The following is a 15,872-nucleotide window of genomic DNA, read 5'->3' on the forward strand; positions in this document are numbered from 1 at the left end:
CTCGAGAGCAGCGCCGCGGGCGATCTCGCGGTGACTGGGCTGCGCGCGCTCGGACTCGCTCGCTCGCTCTCTGACTGGGCTGCGTGGAGGTCGTTGGAGTCACTGCGCCGGACCCGCGATGCTGCTCTCCCGCCTCAGCGGCCCCGCCGCCGCGCTCCGCAGGGGGATCGCCACCTCGGCGCAGGTACCGGCCGGGCGGGGGGGGCGGAGCTCTGGGGGCCGGCGGGGGTCTCGGGGCCCCCCTCTCGCCCGTGACCCCGGGCCGAGCGCTGGGCTGGGCCCCGCCCGCCGCCGGCCCTGGCGGGGTCCCTGCTCTCCCGCGCTCCCCGCCCGCGGCTCAGCTTGGAGGCGGGCTGGGGAGCGAGGCCCTTCCCCAGCGCGGGCTTGTGGGCCTGGCGCTGCCGAGCCGAGACCCCCCCTCCCCGTCCCCAGGCGGGCGGCGCTGTGCACGGCGCTGTGCTACCCTCGGCCCGCAGGCGGAGCCAGCTCCCCTCCCCCCCCGTGCCCAGCGGCTTGGGGTGACGTGTCCGGGGGGGTTCCCCGCTTCGGCCCGCCTGAGCGTGCAGCGCTACGCGGCTCGGCTGTCAGCCTGGGAGCTGCGCTGCCCGACGGCGGCCCCCCCGCGCCCTCCCCGTGTCTAGCTGGGGGGACTGGGGAGCAGCCTGGGGCGGGAGTGACTTCCCCAAGGTCACCCCGCACAGCAGCGCCTGGGCTTTCTTTCACCTGCCCTCACCGCCGGGCCACACTCCCTCCAAATAAACCACTCGCTTCGCTTCGCCACCCTTCTTCCCGTTTACACGGGATCGGAGCTGCCAGCGCTTCTCCCTGACTCCCAACGCCGCGTGGCAGGAGTTTGTAGGTCTCCTGCTTCCAGGCCTTTTCTCTTCAAATGCCTCTGCACCATCCTGCGTTCCATCGTCTCGTCTGTCTTCCCCATCCTTTCTTGCTGTCCTTTTCTCCCGTTCTTTCGTTGCTTGTCGCTCTTCTCCCATTCTTATCATACGTCCAGCCCACCTCAAGAATGTGTTCTCCATCCTGTCTCCTGTAAGGTAAACCAGGTGTGTTAAAATGCACTTACTCTCTTTTCAGTTCAGTGAGGCAACTCTACTATAGTAATGGCCCGTGTAGTTAGTTATGGTGCTATATTCTACTTGTTAAATTCAACATTTAGATTTAAATGACAAGTATTAACTTGAGAGCCAAGGTGGATGAGGTGATATCTTTTATTGGGCCAAGTGAGGTCCAGTAAAGCTCTCTGAGCCCTGGTCTACACTTACGTGGCAATTCGCCGGCAGTCGATGGGAGTTAGCTTGTGTAACTCCCGTCGACTGCTGTGCTTCCCTTCTGCGCACCGTTTTCACTGCACTGCGCTGACAGGGACTAGCGCTATGCCAGTTGAGCGGGTGGTTTACAAGAGTCGACTTCCTGATCGATTGAGCGGGTCTACACTGACCATTCAATCAATCCAGAAAGATCAATTTGACGGCGGCCACTTTGCCGCCCTCAGTATAGATATACCCTGAGGCTCAAAAGGTTCTCTCTAACCAACAGAAGTTGGTCCAGTAAAAGGCATTACCTCCCTCACCTTATCTCTGTAATATTCTGGGACCAGCACTGCTACAACAACACTGCAAATAAGTATTAACTTATTTAATAGTTGAATCTCAAGCTAAATAGTCACTACAAATAACAAAACAGGTTAAAAGTGGGTTGAAAACCCTGAAATATTGAAGTAAAAAGTGGGCCATATTGGGCATATTTAGGTGTCCAGCAACATAGACGTTGAAGGTCTTAATCTTGTGGTACTAGGTTATAAAAGAAAAATGCTGTTCTGCTTCTCCATCCATCTGGCTATTCACTTCTGATCAGGATAGAAGTGGACTCTCCTTGGTAAGATGTAATTAGGCCTTGTCTACACTAGCAGTTACGCTGGCAAAACTTTTGTTGCTCACGGGTATGAGAAAAAACACCCCGCTGAGTGACATAAGTTTTCCCAGCATAAGTGCTTGTGTGGACAGCGCCATGTCGTCAAGAGACGCTCTCCCACTGACATGACTGCTGCTGCTTGTTTAGGTGATTTTATTATGTTGGTGGGAGAACTCTCTACTATTGACCTAATGCGGCTACACAAATGCTTTTACAGCGGCACCGCTGTACCAATACAGCAGTGCTGCTTTAAATTTTAAGTGTAGACTAGCCCTAGTAATCAACAGGTGTGTGGGAACTGAATATTGACAGCATTTTATTGAGCTAAGGAGTAGATTAGTATTGGTTATGTCATTACTTTCCTGAACATAAGCATCTAGTTGTTTGATTAATGATGGAAATTAAGGATGGAGCCTGCAGATTAAATCTATTTAACTCACTTAATTGATGCATGAAAATTGGACTCTGTACGGAAAGGCTAGAGCTCTATTGCCTTCTATCTTAAATAAATAATTTCTCAATGGTAAATTGTTCATTTAAGAGGACAATGACATAATCGCAAGAGAATAAAGGGAAACTAATACTAGAGAGAAGCATTCAAATATCATACTTAGAAATGAACTCACTGCCTACTAATTCTCTCATGACTTCAAGTCTTTTAAGAGATTTATAAGGCCCTTGTCTACACTAGCACTTATGCTGGGAAAACTTTTGTCACTCATGGGTATGGAAAAAAACACACTGTTGAGTGACATAAGCTTTGCCAGCATAAAGTTCCAGAGGGGTAGCCCTGTTAGTCTGCATACGGCAAAAACGAGAGTCCTGTAGCACCTTAAAGACTAACAAATTTCTGCGGGCATCTGACGAAGTGGGTTGCAGCCCACGAAAGCTTATGCCCGCAGAAATTTGTTAGTCTTTAAGGTGCTATAGGACTCTCGTTGTTTTTGCCAATATAAGCGCTTGTGTAGACAGCGCTATGTGGGCAGGAGACCCTGTCCCATTGACATAGCTACTGCTGCTCATTTAGGTGGTTTTATTATGTTGGCGGGAGAGCTTTCTCTCTCCTTGACATAATGTGGCTACACAAGCGCTCTTACAGCAGCACAGCTGTACTGATACAGCTGTGCAGCTGTAAATTTTAAGTGTAGACTAACCCTAAGACGACTTCACCTAAGTGTGAATTCACATTGCAGACTGGAGATCACTTCATAGCAATACACTTTCTATGACCATTGCTAGATTTTGATCTTTGCAGGAGAAAGCATTTATGCAGAATTTTTCTTCCAGTAGCAAGTAGGTTGGATTACTGCCAAAGTGAATCTACTTGTGGATAAGTAGTCTAATTACTACCTTATCACAGTCATAGAGTCTTTCCCTCCCTTTAAAGATAGAGCCTCTTAAAAGGAGATTTTCAAAGGGACTGAAGAGTTTAGATGCCCAATTCCCATTGATTCTTAGTGGGATTTGCTCTGCTAACTTCTTAGGCCCATTTGAAAATCCCAGCTTTAAACATTAGTCATTAAAGCTATGTGATTTATGTACTGAATCAATACATCCATTCTAAAAGGGCACTGATTCCAATGTACCCTGGCAAGATAACTATCAACAAAAATAAATGTTCTTCTATTAAACTTCAACTGCATTTAATCTTCCTTCTAAAAATATGCACATGAGGCAGTGCAGAAGTGAGAACACAAAACTCCATTGCCGGCAACACTTATGAGTAAGAAACTACTTCTCAAAACTGCAGTGGGGACCTAGTCATGTATGAAGACATCCTCATCGATAAAATCTAAGTGGATAGGCTTCTTAATCATGATCTAATAGTAGAGTTCTGCATGACAAGAGCTAACTACTAAAATTAGTGTATTCTGTATAATTCAAATTTCTGCTTTTCAAGCAGTAGTGATAAGCACATTCATTCAAGAAAGCTATTCAAAGACTTTCACACAGCTTTTATGCTACACCATACAACCTGATCGCTGGTTAAGAGCATAACTGTGTGTGTCCATGTTCTGCTTGTTAAAGGCTTGGAGTTGTCAATCAGACATAGTAAAGGTTCTTTAGTCACAGAAGATGTATTGCAAGGCAAATATGGGTGTTCTATCTCACTGCTCTCCCAATACGTCTTCATCCTGATCCAGTGCTTTCAGATGGCAGCTTAGTTACATGAGTTGGGTTTCATCAACTAGCAATGTACTGTAGAAGATAGAGGCTTCATATTGATTCACCAGACCATGCCAATTTAACACTGCTGTTAAGCAGATCCTGACACTCCAGTAGCAAAAGTGGTGCAAAGCTTGTTTGTGAACATATGAATTTAGCTGCCATATCTCAGGGTTTTTCTTCACTGCATTGTTAGCTTGAACTACAACTCAAGTTTTGCCCCAACCCATCTCCTGTCCACGAACACATCTAGCTTGAATTAAGTGGTGCTTTAAACTCAAGCTAGCTGGCCTGTTGTGCAAGGTGGGTTGAAGCTGAAGTCAGAACTGAGACAAATAGAGCTCTTTAAAATGACAAGCAAACTAAGTGTGATGAAGGCTCCAAAGCCATTACTGAGTAACTACTAGAAACCATCTCAGTGTCTTTTTTTTCTTTTCTCCTCAGAGCAATGCTAAAGTGGCAGTGCTTGGTGCCTCTGGAGGGATTGGCCAACCTCTTTCCCTTCTACTGAAGAATAGCCCCTTAGTGAGCCACCTCAGCCTGTATGATATTGCTCACACCCCTGGTGTTGCAGCTGACCTCAGCCACATCGAGACAAGAGCCAATGTCAAAGGTAGCGTAAGTCATTATAAATTATCTGAGGCATGTTACTATACACACAGAGGTCCTAGATTGAAATGATTCTTACATGTATTCTGTGAAGATTACACAATAATATTGCAAGATATATGAACTAGGGCACTACTTGTCCTTCATAAATAAATTCCTGTTAACTTGAAACTAAAAATGAAAATGACTTATTTCTCTAAATAACAGAAGAATATTAGGTAATAGATCAGCTGCTGCTGAGATGATCAGAACATCTTTGACAACTTTTTCATTTTTTATCCACTGAAAAAAAAAATTTGATTAATATGAAAGCTCACACTAGCTGCCAGAATAAATTCAATAAAAATTGAGAAGTTTGATCATAGGCTTTTGCTATCAGCTATATTTTCTGATTTTGATAAACTCAGAACTTTGTAGGAAAAACTAGTTACTATAGTAACTCATTGAGATGGTTTGCATGAATCCATGCTCCTAGCATGCATCTCTCAAGGTGTGGCTGGTATAGGCAATTCTCAGAAAAACTATTTCCAAATTTTCACTTTAAGATGTATATTCACTCTTCGGGTTTCCATTTTATTTATAGGGTCTGTTGTTATCAAAGGAGAAAGTTTTGCTTTCTGCTTGATAGGAGGCATAGGGATTTGTTTTGATTCATGGAATGTAATTACAAACATTTCTTCTGAGGAAAAAGGTACTTGAGTCCCTCTAGTAAAATTCAGCCATTCTCATTCTAAGGGATGAAATTAATATTAAAGAAGGTGAAGGCTACATTAAAAATTAACATGGATATTCTTAAACATATAGTTTCATACACTACTAAATTTGATTTGGACTGTTTAATCTTTCATTGGAACAGTGAAATGCATAGTTACCTGGATCTTCCATTGCAGGTTTCATCGGACCTGAGCAGTTACCAGAATGTCTGAAGGGCTGTGAAGTTGTAGTTATTCCTGCAGGAGTCCCTAGAAAACCAGGTAGGTCTTAATTTTATTAAGTATACCACTCTAAAATGTTTGGATTATTGTGGTAAGGCATGAAATACTGCACCATTCTATCTTAAGTTTTCAAGTCCCTCAGAAGATGATCTTGGGCTTAGAGTATTGAATGAACTCTGACATTTGGATTCTGTTTCTGGTGTGCCATAAAATTCCTGTGTGACATTAGACAACTCAGATAATCTTTCTGTTTCCAAGTTCCTCATCTGTAAAAGGGTGATGTATTCCTACAAGGTGGGAAAGTATTTAATGAATGTATAGAATATATGAGGCATTCACACCACCGTTATGAACATCATAGAAAAGCCTATGAAGGCTTCATGTGAAAGTAATGTTTCAGGAACAAATCTTCATTTTATTCTGCTGGTAACGGATTAGATACCAGTTGTAGGAGTGTAAAATTAATATAATGCTGACACTTTTATAGTACTGTCCCTTCTGAGGATCTGAGAACTACAAATACTAGTGAAGCGTCACATCACCCTTGTGATGTATTGCCTGAATTTTACAAATTGGTGAAAATTGCCTTTTATTTGTTGGTGTTTGTTTTTTGTCCTAAGGTCACACAGGGAGTCTTTTCCAGCTCTGCTAGATAAACCCAGACTTCTTGACTCTTAATCTTGTTCTTAAAGTTATTGTGTTAGCAACATAACCAGTAGTGTGGAAGAACATAAGAATGGCCATATTGGGTCAGACCAATGGTCTATCTAGCCAAGTATCCTGTCTTCAGACAATGGCCAGTGCCAGATACATCAGAGGGAATTAACAGAACAGGATAATTATCGAGTGATCCATCCCCTGTTGTCCAGTCCCAGCTTCTGGCAGTCAGAGGACGTGGGGCACCCAGAGCATTGGGGTTACATCTGTTACCATCTTGGCTAATAGCCATTGATGGATCTATCCTCCATGAACTTCTCTAATTCTTTTTTGAATCCAGTTGTACTTTTGGCCTTCCTAAAGGGGGCTGTAGTACCCATACAGCAAGCAGAGTATTCATATTTGACAGTTAATGGTCAGATACTACAGTGATAAGGGCCTTTTAAGGACCTGGATACATAAAATGGGGGGTAAAAACTGTGCAGCTGCCGTTATTCTGTGCACTTATCTTTGAATGACGATCCCTGACTGGTATTTGTCTAGACTGATGTGGTGATAGTAATACATTAGGTTGCTGTCCATATCATTTGGGTTATGACCTGTGGAACCTGCTCCCCAGGCCAGTAGGTAGTCAAGCCCATTTCAGGAATGAGACATTTAGAGTATTTCTCCTATAGAGACTGTACCAGCGGAGCTACATTGTCGTAGCTATGCCGACATAACCCCAAAGTGTGGACACAGCCTGCGCTAGTGGAAGGGATTTTCCATTGCTGTAGGAACACCATCTCTCCAAGTGATGGTAGCTAGGTGGCATAGCTGTGTCTATGCTGGGGGTTAGACAAGCATAGCTACATCAGTCAGGAATGTGGACTTTTCATATCCCTGACTGGTATAGCTATGTTGACTTAACTTTTGAGTGTATACAAGGCCTCAGTCTTTTACTAGCTGAAGCTATTTTTACAGGGTAACCTTGACACTAGCTTTGGAAGACATTAATTGCCTTCTCACATGTGAAGAGTCTGCTGCCAGGAGAAGTAGGCAAGAATTCAGTGAGGTCTGACACAACACTGTTCCCTCCTGGTGTTATAATTGGGTAGGGCTTGCTTAGTCTGGTTTTCTGTAATGGACACAACTTGGCTAATTTCTGGAATTGTATTCAATTTGTTGATTCCCAGGTATGACCCGTGATGACCTGTTCAATACCAACGCTACCATTGTTGCAAATTTGACGACTGCCTGTGCCAAGCACGCTCCAGAAGCCATGATCTGCATTATTGCTAACCCGGTAAACATTAATGTCTGAGACACCTTGAATACACAGTGGAGAGACGCCAAGAGACTGACAGTGTTAGTTAACTGATAGTATTAACAAACCAAGAATTAATGTAGTACCATCCTTATTAAGTCATGTTTTCCAATCTTGTTGTGAGTGAAAACAAATTGGCTACAACTAAATTTCCAAGTTTGTCATGTGAATATGACCAGTTCCATAGGTATAAAATGGTAGGGAGAGCCTAAACCAGCAGTTCCCAAACTGTGGGTCGTGACCCCAAGTGGGGTCACTTCAACAGCAGATGGAGTCACAGCAATCCTGAGTGTGCAAAGGACACCATTTTACAAAACGGCATCCTCCACACAGTGTGACTTCACACACACCATATGCACAAGGTCACGTTGCATGGAGGATGCTATTTTGCTCTACAAAATGGCGCCCTCCATGTAGCAAGACCTCACACACATGGTATATGTGTGAGATTATGGAGTCCAGAAGACACCATTTTGTAAAGCAAAAAGGCATTCTCCTTGCAATGTGACCTTGCATGTATGCTGCATGTGAGGTCAAACTGCAGGGAGGACACCATTTTTAAACTGCAACTTCCATGCTATCTGGGGTAGGGGGAAACAACACGTCTGAAAATGGGGTCATGCAGGGAAACTGTTTGGGAACCGCTGTCCTAAACAAATATACAGTACACCCACAAAAGAAACAGCTACACAGGATTTACGTGTGTACCAGTAAATTAGTCAGATAGAAGCTTCAGTTCTTAACTTGCAGATCTTCATAACGTGAATAAACCAGTGAATGTCTTGATGCAGGCTTGATGAAGCATTATTCTAGCCAGTGTGAGTTCTGTTGTTCAGTTTAGTTATTGACAAAGCTTTTGAACAAATTTATGTTTGCTGAATGCATTTAATGCAGGAAAACTGCATGCTGGTGTGTACAGAGGTATTTGAACACTACTGTCAGCTTGTTTGTATAATTGAAGTTATGTAATTACATGTCATAAATATTGTGAAGATGCTCACTCTGTACCCTGTTAGAGAGATCTGATGATTACATTACTATCATTTTCTGTAAACAAAAGCTCAGTGTTGTAATGATTGTTTTGTTTCTGATATTTACATGACAAGGATTTGTAAACCTGTTAACATTTCATAAATAGCTATAAAAAGTAGTAGTGTGGTAATGCGTGCCTACCTGTTTCTCAATTATAGGTAAATTCTACCATCCCAATAACCTCTGAAGTTTTTAAGAAACATGGGGTCTATAATCCCAACAGAATCTTTGGTGTTACAACACTGGACATTGTCAGAGCAAATACTTTTGTGGCTGAACTAAAGGTAGGTTGTAATCTTCCTGTTTCAATAGATTTGTCACTATGAACCTTTATCATTCATGTTAGCAATGCTATTTGTTATAAATCATGAGTGAACAGAGCTAAGGTGATCTCAGATTCCCCAAGAACTAGAAGATGAGGGGGACATGATTTGCTATTTCCAGTCTCTGGACTACCCTAAGGATAAGGTTTCTGTCCTTGAAGGTGAAGTTGTAGTCAGAAGAGAATTTCATAGCTGTACTCTGAGAGTCAGAGCCACATGTTTACCATACTGACAATGGCATTTTCACTTCTGCTAGTGCTGGAGTCCAGTGAAACTGGAAGAGTGAGCTGGTTGCTTCCATGCCTCACTGAGCAACAAACTTGTTGCAGGATGTTGTCTTGTGAGAGAACAGCATGACTTTCATACGCCAGGTGGAGTTTGTAGTGCTGGCATTTCAGTTCATGTATAAAAGCCTAGTGAGAGTCAGGTAACTGGGATAACAAACAGATTTCTATGATGTGGTTTTAATTCACTCTTCAGAACATTACTATACCTTAAACTGTTTCCATTATTCTACCCCATGTAGCATTACATTTCAGATATCTATTTAAGTGTCTGGGGTAGAAATAGAGCACAATGCCTTTAAAGGCATACTGCTTTTCTTGCTAAGACACTTAAAAATAATTGCTGAAGCTATGGTTTTTCCTACAGGGCTTAGATCCAGCTCGAGTAAACGTTCCTGTTGTTGGTGGCCATGCAGGGAAGACTATCATCCCTCTGATCTCTCAGGTAAGTGCCAAGGCACTAGAGGATGTCTCTTTCTAACTGTCTGTATGTACTCATTCATAAGGGAATGTGTTATATGATTGGAAATTCATTCTGCACACTTTCAACATCTGAAATATAAATTCCTCTAGGAGTTGACTATTTAAAGTGCCATAAACTTATGTGGCATTTCAGAGTAAGACCGTTTTTCCCAAGGAACTTTTAGTCTGATAGACAAAACATGGCACATCTGCTCAGGGAAGAGAGCTGGGAAAGATCATTAATACCTGCGTTTTAGTGACAGGCACTGTATTATGTGTACACTTCACAACCATAAATGAATTAAGCTGCATTCACCTCTGAGCAATACATGTAACTGAAGCACAGAGGTGAAATGTGTGGGCATGTGGTTGTATGAGGAGTCTTGAGGCAGAAATGAGATGAGAGCCCACATCTGACCACATTAGTCCTGTGCCGAAAACACAGGTCTTTGAGAAAAGGAAAGGAAGAAATCCTGAAAGTGGGCTGGTGCAAAGCTAGGAGATGGCATACTAGATGAGTGCTAAAAGACATAAAGGGAACAGTAAGGAGAGAGGGCTGTGAATGGGAGGAATTATGTTCAGGTGTAAGTGAGGAGTTTGATTATATAGAGCTAGAAAGGAAAAGCCAGGGATCTTGAGTTTGATGTGGTAAGAGGAGGAAACTAGTAGAGGGGTGGATAGCCAAAATGACTGGAAAAGATTACTTTAGCAAGGTGGGGAACTCAGCTGTCAGTAGTTGGTCTGGATGATGACAATAATAGAACAGAGGACTTTAAAGGGTTCAATATCCTCCTAAACACCAGCAGAAGACTAGATTCTCAGCAGTGTGTATCCGGAGGCCTTTCCTTGGTGTAATCCACTGTGCTGGAGGTGTGGAAATCATTGCCATGTAGTTTTGAGATGCCAAAAGCCCACTATTCACATTACTTGGAGGATGTCTGGTGCAAGAGACTGAAGATGGGTCTGCTGAGTTCTCTTTCTATTTCTACCAGGAAGCAGCAGTTTGAACTTGGGCAAATCACTTGGTGTGGTCTAGCTCCATTTATAGTCTGAGAGAGCTTCTCTGTTGACTGATAGCATCTGGATCAGACCACATAATGGCTTTGCCTGTCTCCTATCTCTAAAATGGGGATACCTGCCACCTGCTTTGAGTGATTTGAATTAACATATGTGAAGCACTCTGACTTTGCTGATGAAAATTACTATAGGAATACAAAAAATACTATATGTGTATTTAGGCCTCATAATGAATGTAAAGGGGTCTTGAGATTTACTGATAACTGATACCTTTCCATTTTAGTGTACACCAAAAGTGGAGTTCCCTCAGGATCAATTGGAAACACTTACAGGGAGAATTCAGGAGGCTGGTACTGAAGTTGTGAAAGCTAAAGCAGGAGCAGGTTGGTTCTTGGAAATGGTTCTAAATCTTAGTTGTTTGACCAGTTCTGAGTGCAAGCAATACTTTTTTATATCCAGAATAGGCTGGAAACTACAGGGCAAGGTAGTGCATTGGTGTTTATTACAGACCCTTTGTGGAATGGGTTAGTGCTGCCAATGGTATGCTCAAAAGCAGTTCAGTCCTTAGGGGAGGATTAAACAGTAACCTACCATATGGAATTTATTACTGTGCAACAACCCTCTTCACCAGAAAATTAAACTGTTCAAACACATACCACTAAAATGGCATGCCAGTGGCTGAAAGCTACTGCTTTGTGTTAGGTTCAAGGCATTTGTGCATTCTCTTTAAAAAGAAAAGATGCACTTGGCATGGTGGGGGACAGGTACTGAAAGCATTCAAAATACATAATCACAATATCTTCTGTACTTGTGGCAGCCACCTAGCCAAAAATGTGACACTAAGATTCAAATGGTAGAGACTGTAAACAAGTTTCCATCCTACACTAGTACTAACTTCTCAATTGGGTGTAAAGTTTAAGTAACGAGTGTATTAGTCCATGCTACTAGGATCTCTAATACTTTTGTTCTGACTCCTATTTGTACAGGATCTGCCACTTTATCTATGGCATATGCTGGTGCCAGGTTTGTCTTTTCTGTCCTGGATGCGATGAATGGAAAGGAAGGGGTTATTGAATGTTCCTTTGTTAGATCGGAAGAAACAGAATGCCCCTACTTTTCTACACCTTTGCTACTTGGGGTATGTATCTTGGATGGTGGCGCTTTTAACTGGCATTTACTGCACCAAAAGTGTAGTGTAATAAATTGTACTTGAAATTGGAATGGTGTTGCATAATTAGCTTGCGTGACTAATGCAACACTTTTCAGAAAATATTTTAACACTTTGGATACTTGATTCAGGCTTCTAATAATCCTATTCTAATTTTTTTAGAAGGGGCAGTGGCCTAACTCAAAAGCTATTTTAATTTCTCATTAAAAATTTCAAGGACTATGGAATACTTTAAACAAATGTATTCAATAGCTTTTGAGCTCCAGGTATTTCAACAGAGTTACTTAAGAGAAGGACTAATCTATTTTAGTAACTTATTTACTCAAGCAACAGCAAACTTCCTGCTTCAGTTGCTTCCTGTCCTTAGTTTTGCATTTGAATTGACTGGATAACCAGGTCCTCTAATTTAAATCTTTGTTTCAGCCTGAACTCTTGTTTCTTAGTTACACTGTCTAGGAGGTTGTAGTGTCTCCATTTATGAAGAGCTTTCAAAACTTCAATAAAAGCACAATTATATGGTCACCTTACATTAATCTGCTAAAAGGAAATCCTTTACACGTTGACTTGTGTGTGTGGAAGTCACACTGAGACTTTCAAAGTTCTACTGGTGTCCAGGAATTGCAATTTGATGGCCAATGCAGGTGCTGGGTTAAGGGCTGTCCTGTGGCCTTTGGGAACCACAAAAGAGTGTTTTATAGTATCAGTAATACACAGTAATGCAGTTTGTTTTATGTGGACTGTGTAAAGAGAAGCTTTTGAGGCAACAATGAAAAAGGAAAGGGAGCTGCGGTCCTTGAGGGAAGGAATTCCATATGGACAGTGAAAGTATCGTACTCACTCCTGCCAACTGTGGTGAGTGGACAGAAGTAAAGACTGGAGTGAAATTAGTGGGCTAGGAGTTCAGATACAGGATGATAGTCTATAAACTCTTTGGGTTCTAGAAACTAGAAGGGTAACTATGAAAATTTGTAGGAAGCCAATGGTGAAAGTGTAAGTGAAAGTCTTCTTCCTACAGAGTAAATTTCGGGTCTTTGGACTAGTGTATGGCTTTAGGAAAGCAACAAAACAGTTGAGGGGAAAGGAGGAATGAAGGCACAAAAGGAGCAGTTGGTATCTCAACTCCTTTTAGGAAGGAGTCAGTCCTAAAATTAGACAGGACATCTTTCTCCCCCATCCTGACCTATGGGTGGGAAATTCATATGGGGGTATTGAAATATAGTCATTCTATTTAATTAACTGCTTTGTGGGAGTCTCCTGCAGATATACGAGTTATAGAGACTTGTGGAGGAGGGAGTTTGTTTTTAAACCCAAATTTAACCCTTTAACTAGGCACAGGTATTAAAGCTGTTCCTCGCTAAAGAATTCAGTGAATGTATTAACCCTAGAACCCTTCTTCTCCTGTCAGAAAAATGGAATTGAGAAGAATCTAGGTATTGGTAAGATCTCTCCTTATGAAGAAAAGATGATAACTGAGGCAATGGCTGAGCTGAAAGCGTCCATCAAGAAAGGAGAAGAGTTTGTGAAGAACATGAAGTGAAGAGCGGATGCGGAAGAAGAATCACAGTTTCCTTAATTTATTAAGGCATCATGTCACTTTAAAAGACTTCAGATGCAAAGCACAAGCTTTGATTGAAGTCATTCTGTATTAGTGTATTATCTGCTCTCAATTTGTCAATTGGAATTCTACTCATCAATAAAACAGCCTCCTATTTTTTTCAGGGTACTCATTGAGGAACTGTTCTGTGTGCTTTCTGGATTTCTAAATCTGGAAACATTCAGATGGGGGAAGGGGAAACAGTATTTCAAAGAATACACTTCTAAGTCTCACTAATACTGCAACACTCAGTTATGCTGCCATTTACCTCCAAATGCCTGTATCTACGTAATATTCACAAACAATACTTCTGTATTGATCAGACATGAGATCAGTTATTCCTTCCTACAAAGAAAGGAACACAGGAACATCTGCAGATGCTGACATTCACTCCATAACTTCTTGAGCTCCTTTTTTAGTTGTATTTAGTCTCTGGGAAATCCTGAGGGTCATTTCTGGAGAAATTTTGGGTGCTTGTTGAGGAAATCATACACTGCCTTCTCTAGATGAGAGGCTTAACAAGGCAAATGCAGTTGGCCAACTGTTGCAACAAGATATACTCCTGTTAAACTAAAGATAGACTTTCCCATTGCTTTGTAACATTCAGCTGCATTAGGCTTCCCTGATGCAAATCTGCAGATCATCTCAAGCTTGGTGTTTCAATTCCCTTGAGCAGCATCTTCGTAAAACTAGCAAAGACAAGGCTACTGAAAATGGCCAATATCCCCACACCACTGTAACATTCACCACAATTAGTGGCAGATATGTAGACTCATCATCTTTTGACCTCAGACATATAATACAGTAAATGACTTCTATGCACACAGCTTTTTCCTTGTTTTACACTAAAATGTACAGTTTAGAAGGTTTTTGCTCTCTAGATGGTGCTGTTCTCTCAAGGTTTGCGTTCTGTTGGCTGTCTGTTTGGTATAGCATTGCCAAGTGCTAAACTAGATAGCGCGCTCCAATCAAGATAACGGTGTTGGAATGTTTATAAAATGAGGAACTTCTCTGGTCAGGCTATCAAATCAATCGCTTTATTTCTAAACACTTTTTTGGGGGGAGGCAGAATTGCCTCTATATCTAGAAACTGGCTTCTGCTGCTAATTATCTGGGGCCTAAACTTACGGAGAGGCAAATATACAGCTCAGAGGAAAGACTAGAATTTAATACTTGGCATTTCAGCTATCTTGAAGGATGATCCAAGTGATTATCAGCACTATTCTCATTTTACACAGGTTAACTAACTAAACTAAGGCCACACTGACTCAGTGGGAAAGCTGACTGGAATCTTGCTTTTGTCTCCCCTCCTGGTGTTACTGACTTGTATTACCATCATGCCTGCTCAAGTGATAAGACTTGCTAAAACAAGCTATACATTAGTAAACTGCTGCCTTCTATGATCAAAATTAGTAAGGTGCTGTCATGGCAGTTGAATCAAATTACATAGAGGTCTTATCTACATGGGAAATTTACCAGTACTGTTATAGTTCCACCTTGGAAACAACCAGCTTAAGTCATAAAAGGACACTTATTCCAAGTAAGTGTTCATGCTGGTGGACATACTGGTATAATAGGGCTAGTAAATCTCTGGATAGATAAAACCTGAGTCACAGCAAATAACACAGCACAGATGTACCTTCCCTCCTGTCCGATGCCTGGTCCTGCATCAAGCTTTTCTTAGCCCCAGGATGGGTAACTGTGGCTGGTGAGGCCTCTGGAAGGCCCCTGTAGTAATATGGGTGTCTCTTGGAAGGCAAATAACCTGAATGGGACAAACAGAAATGGGCTCTGTTTAAAGCATAATGTAAGGATCTTAATTCTTGTTTCCAGGGCTCATGAGCTTTCCTCTATTGCCTGCTTCTTCAGCATTCCTTGGTAAGGTATAAAGCAGGTGTCACCTTTCCAGATGACCATCTCATACCCAAGAGCAAAGTGTGAAAGACCCCTTTTTCAGCCCAGGTAGAACATTCTTTTAGCTTTTTGCTATGACTTAGCTCCTGTTTTTGAGTATTTTCAGTGTATGGGACCCAAGGTCACAATTACCTGATCAGCTGTTTTGATATTTAGGCTGAGGAGGGGATCCTTAGTCAGAGCAGTTGAGACTCCTTAAAAACCAGAACCAAAAAGGAAGTAATTAGTAAATGATTATTACAAATGTGATGTGTGAGATACTATTCTATACAAACTCCATGGGGATAACCGTTAAGTCTATACAGGGTCCCCTTGTTGCATTTCTCTTGTTTAGCAATCCCCAACTGATAGATGAGGTGACTTGTCTTTAAATTACACCCGTGACAACTTCTTACATTCTTAAATTACACCCATGATACTTGCTGTGTTCTTTAGTTGGTGATGAGCTGAAAGGGAGAGTGAACTCAACCCTGTTAAAC

The 15,872-nt window shown here is 42.0% G+C and overlaps 1 protein-coding gene across 1 annotated transcript; it reads left to right on the forward strand.

Annotated features, from left to right (window-relative positions):
- Window positions 1-24: 24 nt before the first annotated feature.
- MDH2 (malate dehydrogenase 2) lies at window positions 25-13,608 on the forward strand. The gene is made up of 9 exons (XM_067537807.1): window positions 25-184; window positions 4,537-4,705; window positions 5,592-5,675; window positions 7,469-7,578; window positions 8,790-8,915; window positions 9,606-9,683; window positions 11,001-11,100; window positions 11,704-11,855; window positions 13,291-13,608. Exons 1-9 carry the CDS (start codon window positions 119-121, stop codon window positions 13,420-13,422), a joined length of 1,017 nt encoding a protein of 338 aa, XP_067393908.1. The 5' UTR covers window positions 25-118; the 3' UTR covers window positions 13,423-13,608.
- Window positions 13,609-15,872: the final 2,264 nt, after the last annotated feature.

Source organism: Emydura macquarii, unplaced genomic scaffold (genome assembly GCF_026122565.2).
Source record: "Emydura macquarii macquarii isolate MOO-44397 ecotype Brisbane River unplaced genomic scaffold, CSIRO-AGI_Emac_v2 contig_450, whole genome shotgun sequence".
In the NCBI taxonomy this organism is placed as follows: Eukaryota; Metazoa; Chordata; order Testudines; family Chelidae; genus Emydura; species Emydura macquarii.

Coding starts and splice junctions, on each gene's coding strand:
- MDH2 (XM_067537807.1), top strand. CDS start 119: ATGCTGCTCTCCCGCCTCAGCGGCCCCGCCGCCGCGCTCCGCAGGGGG. Junction 8,916..9,605: donor CTTTTGTGGCTGAACTAAAG/GTAGGTTGTAAT, acceptor TTTTTCCTACAG/GGCTTAGATCCAGCTCGAGT. Junction 9,684..11,000: donor TCATCCCTCTGATCTCTCAG/GTAAGTGCCAAG, acceptor TTTCCATTTTAG/TGTACACCAAAAGTGGAGTT.